This window comes from Poecile atricapillus, chromosome 2, assembly GCF_030490865.1.
Source record: "Poecile atricapillus isolate bPoeAtr1 chromosome 2, bPoeAtr1.hap1, whole genome shotgun sequence".
In the NCBI taxonomy this organism is placed as follows: domain Eukaryota; kingdom Metazoa; phylum Chordata; class Aves; order Passeriformes; family Paridae; genus Poecile; species Poecile atricapillus.
In genome coordinates this window covers 64,491,884-64,513,968 of record NC_081250.1, presented here as the reverse complement: position 1 = coordinate 64,513,968, position 22,085 = coordinate 64,491,884, and the positions used below count along the sequence as shown (strand labels likewise).

Genomic DNA, 22,085 nt, shown 5'->3' with positions numbered 1-22,085 from the left:
GCCATCCTCCTAAGAAAGCCATTCCAAGGATATCTCTCTCTCTCTTCTCCCTTCCAGACAAGTTAAGTCAAGTTCTGTCAGATTGTGATCACCACAGAGGCATCTGATTTGGTCATCCTCAGAAACAGTCCAGCCTCTGAAGTGTTGTAAGCATTTTGTTTCCTGATTTATTCATTGCAGCAGTTCTTTGCCTGTCACAGCACTCTGGGTCCTAGGTACATCATTGTGTTCTTTGGACTAGTGGAACTAACTTGGCTGTCTCCACACTTGGTGTCAGCTGTGCTGACTGCCACCTAAATCCCTCTCTCTCTGCTTATGAAAATGTTGGGGAACTCAAGTTGGTGACAAACTCTAGCAGCACCAAGATTTGCCAGGAAATGGATGAAAGATTTCCAGAAGGACCATCTCATGGCCTGATGTATACTCTGTATAGCTTACCAGTCCTGGGATCTCTCAGGCTGGTAGGACTCCATCATTTCAGGTAACTGCTTCTTGACGTGTCACAGCCAAAAGGATCAATGATAAATTTCTGGGTAAGATGGAAGATGGATTTCTTTGTTCTCCTTCTCATTCATGGCTATTGGGGTGTCCTCAGACTTTAGGGTGGTCTGGGATGGACTGGAGACATGCATGTGTTCATCAGCTTCACTGGAGTTCAGACTTGCAGACTGTCCTGGTTGTTTGTCAGATGTGAATTCATCCCTCTGAATAAGCTGCTGCCCTTGATCAAGTTTGATCAAGTTTTTGACTTTCTGCAGTATCAAGGTTTATCCCCAGCTGGCAACTAAGCCCCACACAGCTGCTTGCTCACTCCCCCACAGTGGGATGCCGGAGAGAATCACAATAGCAAAAGTGAGAAAACTGGATGGAGATAAATATAGTTTAATAGGTAAAGCAAAAGGTACTCAAGCAAAGCAAAACTAATAACTCATTCACCACTTCCTATCAGCAGGCAGGTGTTCTTCCATCTCCAGGAAAGCAGAGGTCCACTGACATTTGTCCAGTGACAAATGCCGTCATTCCTCCTGTCCACCTCTTTTCCTTCTTCTTTATCCTTCTTCTTTTTCCTATCTTCTTTATCCTTCTTTGTATGCGGAGCATGGCGCCACATGGTCTGGAATATCCCTTGGGTCAGCTGGGGTCGTCTGTCCTGGCTGTGTCGCCTCCCAGCTCCTTGTGCACCCCCAGTCCTCTTGCTGATGGGGTGGTGTGAGGAGCAGGAAAGGCCCTGACACAGTGCAAGCCCTGGCCAGGAGTAATGAAAACATTCCTGTGTTCAGCACAAATCCAAAACATAGCTTCATATGAACCTCTGTGAAAATTAGCTCTATCCCAGCCATAATGAGCACATGCAGGAAAGGGGGAGATGGGTGTACTGTCTGTACCTATTCAATACATAAAATTTTAAACAGGTTACTGATTGTCTCTGCAGGCTGTACACGGTATAATAAATCCATCCTGAGCTTATCATTCTAGACCTTCTTAAGGGTATGCAGGCATCTGCCAGTCTCTTCTCCTGATTTCTTTGCAGAAAGGTATCTCTCTGTATATCTGTGTATCTTTCTTCAAGGAAAAGCCTTTTTTTTTTTTTTTCTCTTAACATATTTGAGACTTTGTATTACATGCTACCTCAACAATTGCAGCTGACTTTATTCAGGCAAAGCATGGGAATAGCTACATCTTGAATATAACTTTTCCTTCAAGGTCTGCGCTCCATAGCATGAACTAGGAGGATCCATGTTCTGTTGGCTTAGTTTGTTGCAGCACACCTAGTCTCACCCCCAGAAAAGGCAATGCCATAAATAGCAGAAAGGAATAAGCAATTACTTAAGTTTCAGATCAGTGCCTTAGGTTAGTCCCTTGCAGTTTGCCAATTCTGATAGTGTGTACTCATTTTGGAGTACCCACCTGAATTAAAGGGTCTGTGCTAAGGTCTATTTAGCACCTGTTCGAGTCTGTCATTTGCCTTTCAGTCAAGTTGTGTAGTTTCTCACTCCATCCTTTCCACATTCCTCAAAGAGCTTTTTCAGTTTCTTGCCTTCAGTTGGAAATGCAGGAATTTAAGTACTAAGCTGTTCCTTCTTCTGTGTCATCAGTTTCAGATCCTCAGCATAGTTGTTCACTTTCTAGTCTGTGAAGATGAATTTCTAAATTGCTCTCACTTGTTCCAGAGGCCAGTTGTGACATATGTTTTGACAATAGTCTTGCCTTTAAGGGGTACCACAGGTATGTCCCTAAGACAGTATTGGAATTTGACCCAGATCAGCTCTCTTTCCAGTCTTGTGCTTTGATATTAGTAGAGTCTCTTCACATTTATCTTGAGATACAGAAACTTTGTTGGCAGGTTTGAGAGTTTTGCTTGACTTGATCAGCAGATGTTCAATGGCCAGAGGTTCTGTCAGTGCTCACTGAGAAACCGCCTCACCAGAACCATTCATAGCCCTGGTGTGGACTCCAGCAATGTCCAAGAAACTTCTGGGGTGCTGTTGAAGTACACCTTTATTTCCAGCCTCTGTCATGGAGCTGCCTGAAGCCTCCATCATCATTTTCAGTGGGTGCTGATCTGTCTCTGAAGCCTAAAGGCTGAATCAGTGGCTCTGCAGTAACTGCTTGCATGCAGAACATGACTCTCCATTTGCTTCCTTCAGTCCTGGTATAGCCGTGTGGAGCAACCCATGGAGTGAGTGGACCTTTGAGCTGTCCTGCATAGAAAGAGAAAAGAAAGGAGCGATTGCATTCACCACCAGATACTCTCTGAGATGCACAATCCACATGCACATATGTTCCCCTCCCACACTTGCAGTCCCTTCAAAGCAGTGTGTTGGCATGGAGAAGAGGCAACCAAAATTAAATGCCCTTTACCTTGTTTGCCCATCTGCTGGTTTTTTTTAACTAGAATGTTATTTTTCTAGTAAACTGAACAGCACTGAGTTTTGAGTGAGAAAGTTTGTCTTTATAAATGTGAACATGAGAATTAAGTTCACAAGTATATGTTCTGCTGCAGATTCATGATAGACATATTTTGTATCTTCAGAGTTCTTCCAAACCCTTCCTGGTTTATTATCCCTCTTGTTAAATGAATGCATGCTGTTGACAAAATTATAGAGGGAGTTTGAAATAAATTATTATAAATACACCAGCATTGTGCTTAGATAAACAAAGCATTGCATATGTCTTACCTTAAAGATTGCTGCTGTTTTCATGTTGTCATCTCCCAGCTTGCAGACAACTCACCCACTGTCTGGCCCCAAAGGAGCAGCCAGGTTCTTTCCCTCCTCTCCCCTCCTCACAGGCACTTCCATTCCTGCCTTCTGCCTCTACACCTCTCCAAAAAAGCATGTGGGAGCACTGTATGCTGGTGATGTGCCCTGTTCCCTAGGCCATCACAGAATCATAGAATGGTTTGGGGTGGAAGGGACCTTAAAGGCCATCTAGTTCTAGCCTCTTCCAAACCTCCTGCCATGGGCAGGAGCACCTTTCACTAGACTAGGTCACTCAAAGGTTCATCAAACCTGGCATTGAACACAGCCAGACAGCTGCAGTTGGTACTGTATTCTTTCACTTGGGGGAAATACAAAGTCAAATGAGAAGGGGGGATATCAAACTAAAATCTGGAAATGTGATGCTAGACAATTTACATGTTTTGATTTACTAGCTTAGTGTGATGTCATCCTCCACATGTTTCCCTGAATTTTTCCAGGAAGTTCACAGGCACAGGAGCTCTCTGGAATCTTTGCTGCTGTGTGGTACCAATGTACTATCATTAGTCCAAAACATTTTCTTTCCATTTTATATTTGTAGGAAATTGCCTTACTTTTTGAGCAAGGTACATAACCAAGATCCAAAGTTTCATTTGATTCTTTTAATCTTTTCATTCTTATCTTCAGCAACCCTATGGGCTGGAAATACAGTCATTCTAAATGGAAGTATATAATCTTCAAAAATTGCAAGTTACAGTAATGTCATGTTCGTTACTTAATGCTGGTGAGAGGATTAGCTTTTATTTTTTTTTTTTACATACACCACAACTACCGAGCTTTTACCTTCCAAATGTTCAAAACTACCACTTAGCAGAGAAATTTCAAGCAATTCACTTGTGCATTTTCCTAATAACTGATTTCATCAAGTATTTGTATCTGCATTTAAATATGTCAATACATCTATCTGAGGGGTAGTTTATTTAAATTGTGTGTCAATCTATAAGGCTTTAATTCAAGACTGAAATGTGTTCCTAATATATTTACATCAGCTCAGACATCTATGACTGAAGGAACTGCAGGAACTATTCGTGTCTGTAGCTCATGTCATACAAGATCTCACGTTTTCATAAAATCACATCTATTCTTAAAATCTCTGATGTTTTCACATTGAAGGAACATTGTGTGCTACTAATAACGACAGTGACAACTTGAATGGTCCTATCTGTCTTCAGGCACATTCAATGCAGGGGTTTGTGCCCAACAAAGAACAGTGAGAAAACACTCCTGACTTCTGTGGGAACAGAAATAGTCTCTGATATCATTTAACCTCATTTTTCTTTGCTCTTGTCTTCAATGGTTAAGTACATTTTAATGTCCCCACTTAGCCAGTGGGGGCAAACTGATAAAAATGGAGATGTTTATGTGTACTGTGCTCTGAGAGACAACGTTAGAATATGGGCTTAACTCAGGGAAGTTTTGTGGCTGCTGTAAACCTCCTGCATTGTGAGTCAATGTCTATGTCTCTTATTTCTATTTTAATTTTCTTCAGTTCGTACATTTAATTTAGACTACTAGCAGATGTAATCTGCTCCATATATCCATTGCTGGTGCTAGACATAGCAAGAGCTGGTGGTGTTTTGACAGGCAGACAAACAGATTTACACTTTTAAATTGAAAATTTTATCCTTTAGAGCTATTATGAGAACTTGGTTAAAACACTAATGGGATATTAAAGTAATAGTATTTTGACTTCTCCTGACAAGTATGGCAAATTTTCTGAGTGACAGTTCAGCAAAAGAGATTCCAACCTGCAAGTATAATTTTCAAAGGGACATTTTACAAATTAACATTATAAAACAATCATTGGAAAAGCATCTTCCTGATAGTAAATGGAAGGTATACCTATTCCAAATCCACTGTGCAGTACATTGTTAAATCAGTGGCTATGTTTTCAGACACAGCAGCATTTTGAGCTTAGTCCTGCTTTAATGAATAGAAGGATTTCTTTCAACTTTATAGAATCTGAGGCCAGAACAAGCTCATTTTTGTGGTGGGAGGATGCTGAGCTAACAAACTGGCTAATTTGAGAGCATACCTACGCACACGCGCGTAGTAAATTCAATAGGGTGCTAATTTTAGCTGATGTGAGCTGGGAGCAAGCCAGTTGTGGAAATGCAAGGTTTTTACTTGTTAGCTTCCTTGTAGTCTGCCTTGCATATGAGTAATGAGTGGGTTTTTTCATACTTTCCTGATATTCCTTTAGCTTGGGGAGTTGTTAGTTTCCTTTGGTCTGCTTCGAAAGGGAAAATATAATATATAAATGGATGATGAGTGATGAGTTGGATAAAATGTACCACTCTCTGGTAACTATATGCTTATGGGCTGACCTGGATGTAGCCTTTCCTAGGAATCTCCTTGAATATATGGATGTGTGAGAGGGCAAAAAGAGAGACTGAACATTTGTGGATAAAGGGCAGGTGAGGCTGGGAGAAGGACTGAGTAGCTCAGAGGTCTCAGAATTGGGGACTTCCCACTGATGCTGAAGCAAACCTACCCTGGAGAGATCATCATTCCCACCTGCAGCACAATAATACAGTCTAGCTATTCCTTGGTTAGGACATTTCTCACATCTAGAATTCAGTCAAATGGACTTTTACCCTACTTTTGTCGTGTTCACAGCACCATTTAGTCCCAAAAGAAAGACCTGCTATATGGGACTTTTCCTACTCTGCCAAAACTATTCCTTTCTCTGTCTTTAAATAAGGTTGTTAGGTGTGATTTCTTTCCTACTCTTCATTCCTAGTGAGTTGCTACAGGCAGTATGGAAATTGCTCCATTTGATCCCTGCTTTTCAAATGGAAGATTATGTTAAAGAAATGCTGAGAATGTGACTAAGGAGCTTGTTCTGTTGGAACATCATTATGTGCCAGGATGGTTTAGTTAACATCCTGTTCCTTTTATTTCTGTTTTTTCTCCCCATACTCATGTTTGGATATTTTGTATTCAGTGTCTCGTCTGACCATGTAGCAGTTGCTCTCCGCTGAAAACCCTTAAACTGCCTGCTGTTTCATAAGCCTGTCTATCACTCTATTTTCATGGCCTTTCTTCTTCAGCAGTGTTAGAGGTGGAAGTTTTTCTGATGATTTGCTAGCCAAATCCTAGCTTTCCAGTAACAAGTGGACATCCTTAAATTACAAACAGATACTTGAGTTGTAAAACTGTTGACAACATTACCTGACACGCAAGGAAAATTTCCGGATGTCCCTGAGCTATTTTAGTTAATTTCTGGCATTATACTTTCTTTAACTATTTGTATTTAAGCAACTTTTATTTTACATGGATAATTAGGTGGAACTGGTTTCTGCTTTGACTAGGAGCTCATTAATACGCCTCTTGGGAGGCATCCTGTCTTTTTGCTCGTCTTTGGAGTATGCAGCAAGGAAGAACTTCTCAGGCTGTGGTTACTAGTGATGTGAGTTATCATAGAGTTATCATAGCATTGTCTCGCCACTTACTCATAGTCAATGTGCTTTATCTTAACAGCATTTAAGAGGTGATTGCTTTTCCTAGATTAGTACAAAGGGTTCTGTGTAGATTAGGAATATAGAACTGTTAAAGGGCTATAATGCAGAGCCAGTACATGAATGCTGTTGGGCTACTTAATATGGCAAGTATTGTAAATTTTTTTCCAGATGTTTAAAATGCTGTAGTATATGCCCTTCCTGAATGTTCATACATTGGCAATTCACGTGTGTAGTTAGGCATTAACCACAGCATGTGTGGTCAGTGTCTGCTGTTTTTGTATTGCTTTTGCTCTGTTTTCAATGTCGAGTCCTATGAAACCTCACAGTGATTCACCTCTGCAGGTTTCTTGCACCATAATGGTGGGAAATCTCGATCAGTACCAAATGTCATGTTTCATTTAATGTGTGTCATGCTGGGCAGGGAATTAATTCTTTTTTGGGGAAAAAAATCCTATTTCACTTTGGTCAGAGTTTTTCAGATGTGTTGAAGTGTTGCATTTGATTCCTGTTTGCATGTGGACATTGGAATTTCTCCGTTGAGGCTCTCGTGTTACCTCAGTCCTCAGATGTTTATTGCTGTTTGATCTTCATGGTCTTCCTCATCAAGCATGCTGATTTTATGGCTAAAATTCTGCTGGTTGTTACTTTCCTCACTTGAGATGCTAGATGCATTAAATGAGACCAAACTGTTCTAAAGAAGGTATTTCTTGGTCTTTTTAGTGTAGGGCAGTTTATGTCCTTTACACCTCATCAGAAGTCAAGGTTGTCTCAATGTGAGTAGCCATGACTTGAAGAGGTGCCACCAGGAAGGCAGCTCCAGACTGCAGCTTATCATTTACTCTTTACCTGTCCCAAGGCCAAACAAGGGTTGGCAGGCTCTCACATCTGAAGTGAAACTGTATCATGGGAGAGCTTCCTGGTAAGTCCAAGCCTTATGCCTGGGAGCGAAGGTGTCTCCCTTTCCTAATGCTAAAATGTTATTGCACAATTTATAAAGCTAATCCGCTCTGCCCTCTGCCCTCACAATGGGTATTTCACCATATGTGAGGACTAGCCCAGAGGACACCTTTGTGGCTGGAACCTTTAAACCTGTCAGTTGCTGTATTTCACTTAGGAGGTTATGTGTGTCCCTGTTCCTTGGGGAGGAACCTTTTATGGTTTGAATTAATGACTGGATCATATCTGTAGCTCTTCACTGTAGCTTTGATCAATCCAGAACATTATTCTCCCCTTTCAGCTTCAGTGTAAGTGCAACTTCAGCACTGGTGAGGGAGATCTTGAAATCTGAGGAGCTGAGGAGCCCCTTGCTCTCTCCCACACCAGCTTCTCTCTCCCTCACAGGAGAAATATAGGCAGGCCTGTTATTTCAGGGAAACACCACTCAAAGCCAAGAAACACTTCTTCCTTTCCTTGATGTTATGTCATAGGTAACATACCTTCACAATTCTCTCCTGCAAATATGGAATTAGTGGAAACAGTAGATTGTGTAGTTTGAACTTTACCATTTGTACTAAACATTATTAAGTAATACTTGCCAGTTCTTAGCAATCGTTTATTTTTGATAGCCAGCAATATGGGTATTTCTTGGAGTGTCTGTAATTGAACACCTCAAAATTCCATATGAACAGAATGCTTTTATATTGAATTGTTTTTGTTGAGGTGTCTGTTAGTTTTGCCTTGGTAGGATGAAATGTGAACAGAATTTAATGGTAGGATTTGTTTCACAATGGAAGTCTCAAATGGGAAAAGAGATTAAGCAAAAAGGAAACTAAAAAAGCAGGATTCCTGGGGATGCTGTTCCTGGTGTAGGGAGAGAATGTGTCATTGGTGTGTGTTCTGATTGTGATGACTTAACAAGATGAAGACCTGTGGAAGGATGCAAACCATGCCTTGGGTATGAACAAAATTACATACATACATTTGCAGACATTCAGCTTTATGTATTCCAGTCTCATAACAATGGAAGTTGATGCAAGCTCTGATAACTATGATAAAATGACTTCTTTTATACAACTGGGGACAAGGGGACACTGTTACCCACAATATTGCTGTATTCAGGTGAGGTTGGTAAGGTCTGGCTAGGTGGAAAACCAGAGAAGTAGTTCAACAGATACAAATGCAAAGCTCTGCACCCAAACAGGAGGAGCCCCAGGCTGGGGACTGGCAGGCCAGACAGCAGCTCTGTGGAAAGGCTCTGGGGGTGTGGTGGGCAGCAAGCTGGACACCCACCAGCAGCACACCTGGCTGCAGGAGAGACCACACCATCCTGGTCTGCATGGATGAAAACATGCCCAGATCAGGGAAAGGAATTGTCTGCCTCTACTGAGCAATCCCTACACCACTTTTAGATACTGCAGTTATACCAGCAGCACCCCACTCCCCCCGGTGCAGGAGGAACATCAGAAACCTGTAGTGAGTTCGGTGTTGAGGCACCACAGCCGTCAGGGCTGGAGCATTTGCCCTCTGAGGAGAAGCTGAGGGACCAGGGCTCATTCAGGCTCAAGAAAAGGTGGTTTTGGAGGTGGTTATGGAGTTGGATTCTTCACAGTGGAGAACGGTGAGTGGGTGAGAGGCAATAGAACAAGTTGAAACAACAGTGATGCAGAATGGCTTGTTCCCCACAAGCACAGTCAAGCAGTGGAAGATGTTGTTCACAGAAGCTGTGTAGACTTTCTCCTTGGAGGTTTCCAATACTTCACAGTTCACAGCCCTATGGACTCAGGTCTGATCCCATAGCTGGTCCTGATTTGAGCAGGAGGCTGGATTAGAGATCTTCTGAGGTCCCTTCCTACCTGAATTGTTTTGTGATGGTATAAAATATCAGTTTTCAATTTGGAAAATTCACTCAGTGGCAGAGGTACTGGATGTGATTTCTGGGTGTGTATAGATCAATATATATTTTTCTCTACAATTACTTTTAATATATTAACTTAAGAAACACTGATTTTGTGGGTTTGCCAGGGTGTGATGGCAGGGGGCATTAAAATTTGACTTTCCAAAAATGTGTGCTGTCATCGAAGTCAGTGGTACTACTCAAATGGGTGCAGGTGCTACATATTAACACAGGTGCACCTTTCCTGGAGCTTGTGTTAGTAGTACATTTGGTATTTTGGTTAATAATGAGAAATTATGCCGGTAAAATAGTCATTCCAGTCCAAAAATCTGGTGTGAAATGACCCTTGAAAGAGGACTGGGGAAACTGCCTGACAGTCAGTACAATACCTTTGATGGGTCACACATCAACATTGTCTGTTAAAAACACCAAGAAAAATAATCATGTGCTTACAGACAGTGCGAAATCCTGAAGCCATACTCACTTTATCCATGCCCTATGGAATCATCTGCTGTTTGCTGGTATGAACAGAAGGACAAATGTTGGTACAGATGAACACTTGATCCAATCCCTGCCATATTGCTTTAGCCTTTGAATGTCAAAGCTCCTACCTACTTTTTTTTTTTTTCAACTAATCCATGTTAAAATGTGCTTTACAGCAAATCCAGTGTTTTTAAGGGTCTGCTCTAGATATGTTTGGACTGGTGTTCCCAGTAATAAAACCACATAAACATGCATTAACCCTGCTGACAGGGGTTTTCAAATACCACTGCTGATTTGGAGTTCCCCAAGTTCTGTCGTCTGCCTCCTGACCTTTGAGAGAGGGAGAGACCACCCTCTGGCCACTTCATGAAGTCTGAAATTAGTCACCTGAAATAAGGCTGTTAAACTTATTGGTGATTTGCTTTAAAATCTTATTATTTTTGTACTTAAAATTAAGCATGACACTTTTGTTAATCATGTGCAAATCTTTGTTGACTTGTTGGCTGTGAACATTTTCATAGTTGCATGGGTTGGTTGTGTAATCAAGGTTTTGTTGTTTGGTAAAAAATGTAATTTTAAGGAAAATATTTATGGCTGTACTTAACAATGTGTAGGAATCGGCATGAAGCTAAAAAGGCAATTTATTAAAAAATAAACATGTAGTTATTCCTTGCTGCATTTAATGAGTTCTGTTGGCCACTTAATGTGAGTTCTGTTTGCCTTATATTTGCCAGCAAGACTTAATTCTTTATTTCATAATTGTGTTCTTTACTTATTTATGGAAACAGACCCAATGAGGTGATTCATGAGTGCTTCTGATAGTTTTGGTGAAATCAAAATTAAGGAGTATGGAAAACTTAGCTTAAATCAGAATGACACCCTTAGTAACAATCTCTCTCTTTTGGGAATGCTTCCATCTTTGGATCACTAGCGTTGTTGGTTGTCAGAGTAGCCTCTTAGCCATTCATTTAAGGTACCAATTAGTAGCTGAAGACTCTCAGAAGAGACTTGGTCTTACTTGCAGTGCCCTGAGAGCCAAAGTACAGATTAGGAGCTAAAGATCAGGCACTTGGATTTGAACGTCTGGTCTTTGTATGGGAGCCAAGAATGATTTTTGAAACTCTGCAGCATGAAATGAGTGCATAAGATGAAAATTATGGTGCTCATTGGACTGCAGAGGTAGATAATGGTTGTTTGTTCCATGTTCACAGGACGGCACTGAGGGAGGAGGGAGTGGTGCCCTTCCTTGGTTCCATCTTACTCTTTTCTTTAAGTTCAAGCCTGTAGCTCTATTAGAAGGAAGAGAAAGAGAGTGGGTGTTGTAATAACAGGTAGGCTTTGAGACAGGCAATTCTGGAAGTTACTTAAAACCATTGAGATAATTTTGTCAAGACACTGTCTGGTTCACCAGTAAATGCTTTGGAAGAAAAAATCAGATCACTTCTAACTTCCCTCATTTGCTGCGTGAATTACTCTGCAGATTGCTATCTACACCATCACACCTGTGTTCTCTTGTTCTATTTCCTGTGCATAGAGCAAAGTGCATCAGAGAAATTGTAGGTGAACAAAATCATGTTCAGAGACATCAGCTTTTTCTCGTCGTGCTTTGAGTGCAGAATTCATGCTGAAGCAAAGAATTAAGTGAAGAGTCTTTAGAGCAGGCAGAACAAAGCCAACCAGGCAAAGCACAAAAGAGATGCTCTGGTGTCCCTGGAATATGAAAAGTGAGGTACTGAGCATAGCGGCATCACTCCTTCTTCTCCTTGCCTGGGTAACTTAATCCTATTTGATATAATACAGCTTATGGGAAAGATTCCTTTTAGACATCTGATTGAGGTGACAGCAGTTCTCAAAAATACCACTTCACCAGCAGAGGAAAAGGGGAATTACCACTAAATGATGAGAATGGCTGGGTGACTGCAGAGAGGGTGAGCAGAGCACATGGCAGGGCAGGGAGAGAAAGAAAAGCAGATCAACTTCATCCTTTTTTCATACCTGAGGATGTTTTTACATTCTTTTTGTTCAGTGTCAGTTTGTGTATGTGGGTACACAGATGGGCCTGGCAAGTCATCACACTCCTGAAAGTTTCACGGCAGAGGAGTCTTTAGCATTTGGGGACTGATGCTTTCTGACAGTTTTGTTGATGCCTCTGGAAATATTGATGCAGTTGACCTTTGTGCAGTCATGTAGCTGTAGATTAAGAAACGTGCAGTGGAATATCTTCAACATAAACTGGGAATACGAAGCAAAGATTTATACTAAAAGAATGACAAGCTAAAAAATAAGTAAAACAAAGTTGTTGGTAGTTCTTTTTTTTTCTCCAGATATGCCAGAAATTTGGTTGTTAGCAAACATAAGGTGAATATTTCCATTAAGAATAATAATAAAGATTTCTAAATTATCCAGGAGCAGGGTAGAACATGTGACTTAAACAATTTTTAGGCCATGTAAAGTCATTGTCAAGTACATTTTGCAAGATTTTATAGACAATTGTGAAGCAATTCTGTAACTCCATTTCTGGGATCACAAAACATGTAGACGCAGAAATACAAATAAGAAATTAGTTCTCATGATTTCTGTAGACTGGAATTTTATTGGTATGGAAGCAGCACAGTTATAGTAAAGACTGAAGAAAAATACTTTTTCTATATGTAATGCAATGCATAGCTTTCATTTTTGTAATATTTTTTCTTTTCTTTTCAACTTCCCAAACAATTTTTACTTGGCATGTATTGAACAACATTTTTAAAAATAAAGCAGTAAAGAAATTATGGAAAATTCTGATCTCGTTATTTAAAGCAAATTAATCTTTTAATTGCTTGACTGATAGATTAGAGTTACATTTTTGCTTCCTTTAAGGCTTTTTTAAGCCACGTTATATCTTTCAGCTGTGTTGGTTTCCAGTTCGCTAATACATTGTGCAGGTTGAGCATCCTTGTTCTTTGCCACTGTATGGTTGAAACCCAGAAACAGTAGCTTTGAATATTCTGATACATCAGGAAGCACCACATCATTTGATTGTTTGATTGCTGCAGTATGAAACAACTTAGTCTTTTTTATGTACATTTGCTTGGATGTTTGCAATTCATGGCACTCTTAACTTTGCTAGCTGTGTAATCTGCCCAGCTCTTCCCGTAGTGCTCCGGCACAAATACCAACAGCATGATCAGTGTGGAGACATGATTGTGACAGCACAAAAGCTACAGTGTGTGCATAAAAGGAACCAAGTAAATTATGCACAATTAACACAGCCATGTTTCAGAGAGATCACCAAACCATGGCTAAAAGCACGCTTTTATGTAATTACCTTGTTATTTTCTCTTTGATTTGTGTTAAACTGGTTTTTGTTGTTATTAAAGAAAAAACAGTTGCAGTAGACTATTAATTGTAAAGAATTTCACCTTTAATAATATAATTGATAACTTATTAGTGTAAGTCACTATTAAACTGTGAAGCAATGGAAAGTTCAAAACGTGATGGAAGACTGCTTGGCTTTGAATATGTTAAATCCAGCCTAATAGGAATAGGTTTTGATGATACAGCAATAAATCCAAGGTTCATTTAAAGGTTAAGTGAACAATTACCACAGAAATTTCTTTCTTGATGCCCAAGAGGAGCACAAATTTACCAGAACTAGGATTTGGAGCCAGTAGTTCTGGCAAGGGATTCAAGCATATCTTTCATGGGACTGCTGAATGTGGCAAAACAGACTCTTAATAGGTAAGCTTTCTCTAGTAGGGCTGGGAGAGAAATGAGTCAGGTTCTGCAGAGCTTCCACATTTGCAATGAATTATGTATGCTGTGGTTTCACCCCAGCCAGCAGCCAAGACTCCGTAATTCCCATTCTAGCCACTGCAAAGAAAGTTAACTCTACACCAGCCAAAACCAGCACATTGTGTGATATGTAGTCTTTAATCTTTCAGTTTGCAGGGTAACCTGAATATCCATTCACCCTCACTGAATATATGTGTATAATTAAGTTGGCATCAAGGCAGAAATTAGATTTTGCAATTCCAAGTATCTGGCATTAGCACACATCCCAGTTGGGTTGTGCTCTGGCGTGGAGAAAACAAAACATCTTTGCTTTTTTTCCCTACTGGTCACTTTGCATTATCTTCTGCTAGACGAGCTTTAGACATTGCCTGGATTTCCTCCACATGTCAGATGCACACAATACATTGCCTTTTCCTCCCACCGCAGTATGGAATCCAGCTGGTGTTTCTGAAAGGGGACAGTCCTTGTGCCAGCCCAAGGGGCCATAGGCTTGATGGGTACTGGGAAGTCTGAGATTCCTCCACTTGCCTCTTTGTGAAGTTGGCTGTGAGAATTTTGTCCCTTTATATGTTGTCGTAAGTCTGTTCTTTACCTAGAAGTGCACATAAACCTCTGTTCCTGAGTTACTCATGCAGGAAAAACTGCACAGGGTTACATGGTGCTGCTTCACAAAATGTGTGTCTGAACCTTTCCAGAGCCATCAGCCCTCCAGTCATGTCGGATTCCTCCTTTGCTTTTAATATTGGCAGTCAGACAAGTAGGGGTTTTGCTAACAGCATGACAAAGGAGTTGTTAAAGCCTAAAAAAATGAATTTACATACTTTTATTATTTAGCTTCCTCTGTCCTACCAGTGATGCTAGTAGAGGAAGTGGCTGTAGCTGTGTCTGTGTTAGGATAGAAGTAAAAAAAAACCTAGCTGATAGATTTTCATACATTTGAGGTAGAAGGTGTGAAACTTGGATATCCACTAAAAAAAAGGCTTTTGTGTATCAACACTAAAATTCAGTCTATTTGTGGTTTTCGTTGTAGAGGGAATTGGACTGCCTACAAATACAAGTGCTTCCTACAAAATTATTCTGCTGAATAATGCTCCAGTTCATTTCCTATTCCCTACCCCCTGAAACTCTTCATGCATATCTGCTTAAAATCAGTAACAAGTGTAGCTAGTAATGAAATAATTCAAATTTAGTTTATTTTGTTTCTTGATGCACAAATAGGAAGTCATTTAAGTGTGACTGATTTTATTCATCCACAGTAGTTGCTCATCTGAAATGCTATTGAAATTCAATAATTGGAGCTCTGAAATACAGTATTTGACAGATGGAGTGGGTGGTTGTGCCATTTCCATGATAAATCTACTAACAAATATAACCATGAGGAAGCTGTGTTCATTCCTTGACTATGGGAACATATAGATGGAAAAAGTGACAAACATGACATATGTGTCTTGATTCTTCATTTTCCTCCTATAATGATTTGAATTCTTAAACTAATGCAAGAGAGAGGCTTCTTTTACTTGTCTGAAAAGGAGCTGCTAAAATATTCTTTCAGTAGCCTTCCTTTTCTTACATTTCCTTTGAAGCTTTTCCTACAGTGAATTACTTTTGTAATGTCTTAGAGCATCAGTTAGAAAGCATTTCTCATTTTAGATGAAAACAAGGTAGATCTTCTCTAAGATACATTTACTCTTAACTGAGAGTATTTGAGGCTGGAGAGATGGACAGTCCTGGTGCCCCAGGGCTTACTGTTGAAACTTAGAGATGGTAAAATGGTATAAATAAAAATTATACTGCATTATCCAGTTTGAATGTTCTTTTTTATTCTCTTTTAACAGAACTCACTGATGCTGGTACTAGAGGAACCCAAGATACAATTAAGGGTGTGAAAAGAAAAAAGATTGTGTCTGAAAACCATCTTAAAAAAATACCAAAATCGCCTTTGAGAAGCCCTGCTGAAGCCAAGGTTAAGCAAAATGTAGACCCTTCACCGCTAAAAGCTCTTCCGGATGCCTCCGAACACGCCACAGTACAGGATCACCTGCCTGTGCAAAATGGAAATCAATGTACCAAACAAAATGGGGGAGCACTTAGCAGTGAGATAAGTGTTGAAACAACCAAATCTGAGACATCAATGCAGACAAAGCTTTCACTGACTCATCAGTCCTTAGATTTGTGTAGACAGGCAGCAGGGGATACTCATGCAAACCAACTGAACTCAGCAGAGAGGAAGCCTCCCTCAAACTCCTCATCAAGTAATACAAAGACTGACAGTAATGAATGTAATAATTTTGTTGATTGTGGCACGTCGTCCCCATGCGCGCGTACTGCATTCGATGTCTTACTAAAAGCTATGGAGCCTGAACTGAACACCTTAGCACAAGAGTGCCCCCCTTATGGGATGCAAATAGAGAAACTGAGACCAAATAAAACTGTAAGCACCTCTTCTAGCCTCACGTCCAATACAATAAGTGTCCAAAATCAGTCTGCTTTGTCGCAGCAGGAGTTTGCAGCTGGACCTCACTATTACCCGTGTACGTTAAACAATGTGCATGTAGCAACAACAGCCAAGACTGGACAAGCACAAGGCCAATCAGTTTCTCATTCACAAGACCTTATTACTAAAACCAGTCAGCAAAATCATCAGGTTGTTATGTGTCCAAGTTTAACTAGGTCGCTGGTGCAACAGCAGAGTCAAGAAAACCCCAAGCTCCAGCAGATCTACAGCATAGCAGTAACTTCATCTGTCGTCACCTCATCTTCCACTGTAACTCAGGTTTTCTCTCAAAACCCATTAGTAGCTAGTTCATCTTCACCAATGTCAATTAACACATCAAGTTCAACACACTTGTCTATAGGTCCTGTGTATAATTCAGCCCAGATAGCATCAGTTGTAAACCATGGAGTAGAACAAATATGTAACCTCTTGAAAGACCAGAAGCCTAAAAAGCTAGGGAAATACGTCTGTGAGTATTGCAATCGGGCCTGTGCCAAGCCCAGTGTTCTCCAAAAGCACATCCGATCCCATACTGGAGAACGACCATATCCTTGTGTGACGTGTGGGTTTTCATTTAAAACCAAAAGCAATCTCTACAAGCACAAAAAATCTCATGCACATGCTATCAAACTTGGACTTGTCCTACAACCAGATTCAGGTGGCCTCTTCTTATCTCATGACTCAGACAAAGCACTTAGCATTCATTCAGATGTGGAAGAAAGTGGTGAAAGTGAAGATGAAGGCACTGCAGATGAAAGACAAGATGATCAAGAACTGGAACCTGCACAATTAGTGAAGGTCATTTCGAGTGCAGAAACACTGCAGAAAGGAAGCCCTGTTCCATTAAGCAACCCAGACTGTATACCAGGTGACTCTTCATTACATGATGCAGAACCTCAAGTAAGGGCAGCTTTACCAAAAGTAGTAGTTCATCCTGTAAATGTTTCTCCATTGAGGGCTGATAGCCCAAAAGTGACAGAGCCAGCACCTGAGCTTGCTGCAGCACAGAGAAAAGGAGATTCTAAAGTCACAACTCTTCAGTCAAATTTAACACATACAGCCTCATTCAAGGAGAATGACATAAAGCAGCATCAGAAAGTAGAAGCAGGCCTGTTAGAGGAACAACCAGGATCTACAGGAGGACCAGCACATGCTCAACTCCAGAGACAACAGGCAACTGATGGTTCTCAAGATCAGCAAGGAAAATGCCTTTTGAGTCCCAGAAGTTTAGGCAGTACTGATTCCGGTTATTTCTCTCGTTCTGAAAGTGCCGATCAAACAATGAGCCCTCCAGCTCCCTTTGTAAGGGGGTTGTTGACCTCTGAGAAAGATACAAATAAAAATCTGCCTTGTGTGCCACGAGCTAGTGGCATGGTAGCATCAGTGGTACAAACTGTTTGTGCTGAAAAAAATATGATTCTCTCTGGCCAAATGCGACCTCCCTTGGCAACAAAAACTCTTGAGGAGCGTATCTCGAAGTTAATTTCTGATAATGAAGCTGTTGTGGATGACAAACAGTTAGATAGTGTGAAACCAAGAAGAACATCTCTTTCAAGAAGAGGAAGCATAGATTCACCAAAATCCTACATATTTAAGGATTCTTTCCAGTTTGATTTAAAGCCCATGGGAAGAAGAACTAGCTCAAGCTCTGATATACCAAAGTCTCCTTTCACACCCACTGAGAAATCCAAGCAAGTTTTTCTTCTTTCTGTACCATCCCTTGACTGTTTGCCTATAACACGAAGTAATTCCATGCCTACCACCAGTTACTCAGCAGTACCTCCTAACGTCATACCTCCCTCTCATCCCCTTCGAGGAAGCCAGTCATTTGATGATAAAATTGGTTCTTTATACGATGACGTTTTTGTGTCAGGACCTGCTACTCCACTGAACCAAGGCGGACATCCTCGGACCCTGGTTAGACAGGCAGCAATAGAAGATTCTTCTGCTGGTGAAAGCCAAGGTCTTGGACCAGTGCGGTCTGTAGAAGAAAGTTACCTGGGGTATAATTTATCAAATGAATCCTTACTGCAAAGGAGCAAATCTCTGGCACAGGGATCAAATTTAGAAAAAACAAAGAAGTCCCCTCAGGTGCGAGGAACAATGTTTGAATGTGAAACCTGCAGGAACAGATATAGAAAACTGGAAAATTTTGAAAACCACAAGAAATTTTATTGTTCAGAGTTGCATGGACCTAAAACTAAAGCAGCAGTCCGAGAGCCTGAGCACAAAACTGCTCCAAATAGTACACAGCCTCAAATTCTACACTACAGAGTCACAACTTCAACTGGTGTCTGGGAGCAGACACCCCAGATAAGGAAAAGAAGGAAAATGAAAAGTGTTGGTGATGATGACGACCCACAGCAAAATGATACAAGCAAACCAGCAAATTCTTCCAGTGTGTCAAAACACAGTGCCACAACCGTGGTAGGATCACAACAGCCAAGCAAGCTTCTGCTTCAGAATTCCCAAATTCAGCTTGTGGCTCGTGGCACAGATCAGACTACTGAGCCAAAGATGGCTCCACTCATTGAAAAGCAGACAAGTTCAGCTGTGCAAGAAAAGGTGGAGTTGAAAAGACAAGGGACTGGCATTTCAGTAATACAGCACACAAATTCACTGAGCAGAAATAGCTCATTTGAGAAATCAGAGTCCTTTGAAAGAGTATCACCAGTTTCTTCTCAAGAGCCCAATAAGGCCGCAAAGCACCGCTCTTTGAATACAGTTGTAATCCAAGAAGACAGACACTCTCATCTGAGCACTCCCCAGCGTCACCAACCCTTGTTGTCAGAACCACCTCGAGGGGAAGTTCAGGGAAGCCAGCTAGTTTCTAATGAGAGAAGTGCACCACTTCAGCCATCAAGACTCGTTCGCCAGCATAACATCCAAGTTCCTGAAATACTGGTCACAGAAGAACCAGACAGAGAGCAAGAAAACCAATGCAGTGACCCAGAAAAGACAGAAAGGTTTAACTGGCCACAACGCAGTGAAACGCTGTCAAAATTGCCAACAGAAAAGCTTCCACCGAAGAAGAAGAGAATTCGGTTGGCTGAAATGGAACATTCATCTGCTGAATCGAGCGTTGACTCCACACTTTCCAGAAGCCTAAGTCGGGAGAGTAGCTTGTCTCATGCTTCCAGTTTCTCAACTTCACTTGATAAAGATGAAACTTTAAAGGCTGAGAACCCTTCCAAAGTAGAGCCTGTTAGTAAATCGTCAGAATTCCTCATGATTCCTGCTGGCTCACACGCACTGGCAGTGCCCGGACCTCATTACCGGGAAATGAGACGTGCTGCCTCAGAGCAAATCAGCTGCACACAGCCCTCAATGGAGGTTGTGGACTACAGGAGTAAGTCTTTCGACTGCGGAAGCATGTCTCCATCGAAAGCTATCCCACTCATAGAGGTAGCCACTCCAAAAGTGTCATCTGCAAATGGAGCTGCTGGACACGTGCCTCTGTTAGAAAGGAGGAGGGGGCCATTTGTAAGACAAATATCTTTAAATATTGCTCCAGAAAATCAACAGCCTCAAGTGAAATCGACTTCTTCATTGCAGGCAGCTCATGCCGCAGATGTGCCCACAGTGCCACAGCACAGGTTGCAGACCTCTGGCAAAGCCTCGGTGGAGTTTCCTTCAAGTACTCAGCATTCACAGACTAACCCCAGGCCTCATTCAGTGAATCAAAATTGTAATCCTGTTAGCCTGTCGTCGGCTCAGCAGCCTCTAGATCACATGTTGAATAATCAAGGCCAGTTATCCTTGACTCATCAGCCTTCCCAGCCATCTACTAAAACATCAGCCCAAGGGGAGCAAGCAAGCACAAACTCGCTTTCTTGTCATCCTGATGAAAAAAAGGACTGTTTTGCTCCAAAGTATCAACTCCAAGTTAAAACATTACATATAGGTCAGCCATATTCTTCTAAATTGCTCAAAAATACTTTATCAACTCAGACTGGTCCGAGTCAAGTTGGGGTGGACCAGAATGTGTCTTCCTTTGAAGTGCAGACAAAACTCTCTGACATGTCTAATCCATACTCTGTGCCTCCTCTAAAGCAAATTGTTCCCAATAACTGCAGCAGTCAGATACATCAGATTCCTCCTTTTGTGGTTCCTGTCCGTATTCAGAGCAGTATGCCATCCTATGGCTTTGCAACTGTTACACCCCTGCCTCACATTTTAGTGACCCAGGATCAGGGAAATCAGTCCATCTGCAAAACGAATGCTGTGACAGTGCCAATGCTTGAAGGCAAAACTCAGCTGCCAAAATCTCACAAAGATCATCAGAGGACTTTGCCAAATTCATTTGAATTTGAGAATTGTGGAACCAGAAATTCACCTTTGTCAAGCTCTTTGAATATCAATCAGAAAGAGCCAGTTAGCGGGCTCTTCCCTCAACCAGAAGTTACAGCTTCAAGTAAACGAATGCTTTCCCCAGCAAATAGTTTAGATATTGCCATGGAAAAACAGCAAAAACGTGTTAAGGATGAGAGTGGAGCTGCTTGCATGACAGATGCTAGACCATTGCATTCACTGAACGTTAGATCTAATGAGCCTACTAGTAAGCAGAAGAAACCAGTTTTGGTAAGACAGGTTTGCACCACAGAGCCTCTTGAAAATCACCTCCTGGATCCTGATGTTGTTACACAGCATGAAAAAAGCAGCAAGGCCAGTACTTCAGACCTGCCTGACCATCAACCATCTGACACTGGGGTTTCAGAAACCCCAAAGAAGTCACCAGAATCTGAAGACCTTAAGTCTTTCACATCACCAGTGTTTGTAGTTAGGAAACCTTCTGAATTGTCTCCAGTGAATAGCCAGAGTTCTCTTCTCAAGGCTGTAAGTAGCAGCCAAGAAAAGTCTCCGAGTAACAGTGATGAGAGCACCCACGTCAGCAGCCCGGGCCAAGCAAAGCCTGTAGCAACACTGGCTGTGATGAATGCAGGAGAAATGCAGAGGCTGTCATTTCCAAGCCTCAAGACCACAACAAATTTTACCTGGTGTTACCTCATGAAGAGAAAACCATTGCATCTGCTGCAAAATGATCAAAAAATCTCTGCCTATTCTACATGGACCATTAGCCCAAATAACCCCAATCCGCTTGGTCTGTCGACAAAGGTAGCTCTCTCCCTCCTCAATTCCAAACAAAAAGTTGAAAAACCACTGTACACTCTAGCAAGAACTACGCACCCCAGATCTGATGTATTGGTCTATTCAAGCAAATGGAAGAGCAGCTTGACCAAGGTACTTAAGCTATGTTTGATATATACTGATCACTTACAGAGGATTTGCTTTGGAAATCATGCTTCTTCATATTTTAGAGAATGTAATATGCCTGACACATACCATATATGTGCTTATTTATTCTAATTATGCTGGATCAAACTGCTAAAAAGATCTTAAGTAATTCAGTTAAGAAACCTGTTCATAAGGATTTATAATTTTTTATGCAAATTAGTTCCTGGGTTTAAATCTGTGTATTCAGTGTTTATTGTGGCAGGAATGTGGCTATTTTTTTGTCTTGCAAAGGGTAGAACAAAATAAGTCTGATATAAGTATTATTTTAAATAACATTCCTAACTTAAATTAATTTAAGATTATAATTGCATATTTTGCATTAAATGTCAGCTGAAGAAATAACAATAAGGGAATTTTCTGCTTCAAAAGAATGCTTAGCTTGAACAGGTGTCCACAGTTTTCACCATCACCGATCATCTACTTCTGAGAGGAACAGCATACCATTTCCCTTTCTCTCACCTAGGTTAATCAGTGGTGTGAAA

At 41.1% G+C, this 22,085-nt stretch overlaps 1 protein-coding gene across 8 annotated transcripts in view; it reads left to right on the top strand.

Annotated features, from left to right (window-relative positions):
- Window positions 1-22,085, top strand: part of HIVEP1 (HIVEP zinc finger 1) — a 128,668-nt gene that overhangs the window by 72,846 nt on the left and 33,737 nt on the right. For all 8 annotated transcript variants that reach the window (XM_058833732.1, XM_058833731.1, XM_058833724.1 and 5 more), the window contains one exon: window positions 15,650-21,549. In XM_058833732.1, coding sequence (XP_058689715.1) covers window positions 15,650-21,549 — 5,900 coding nt within the window. The remainder of the gene's footprint in view (window positions 1-15,649; window positions 21,550-22,085) is intronic.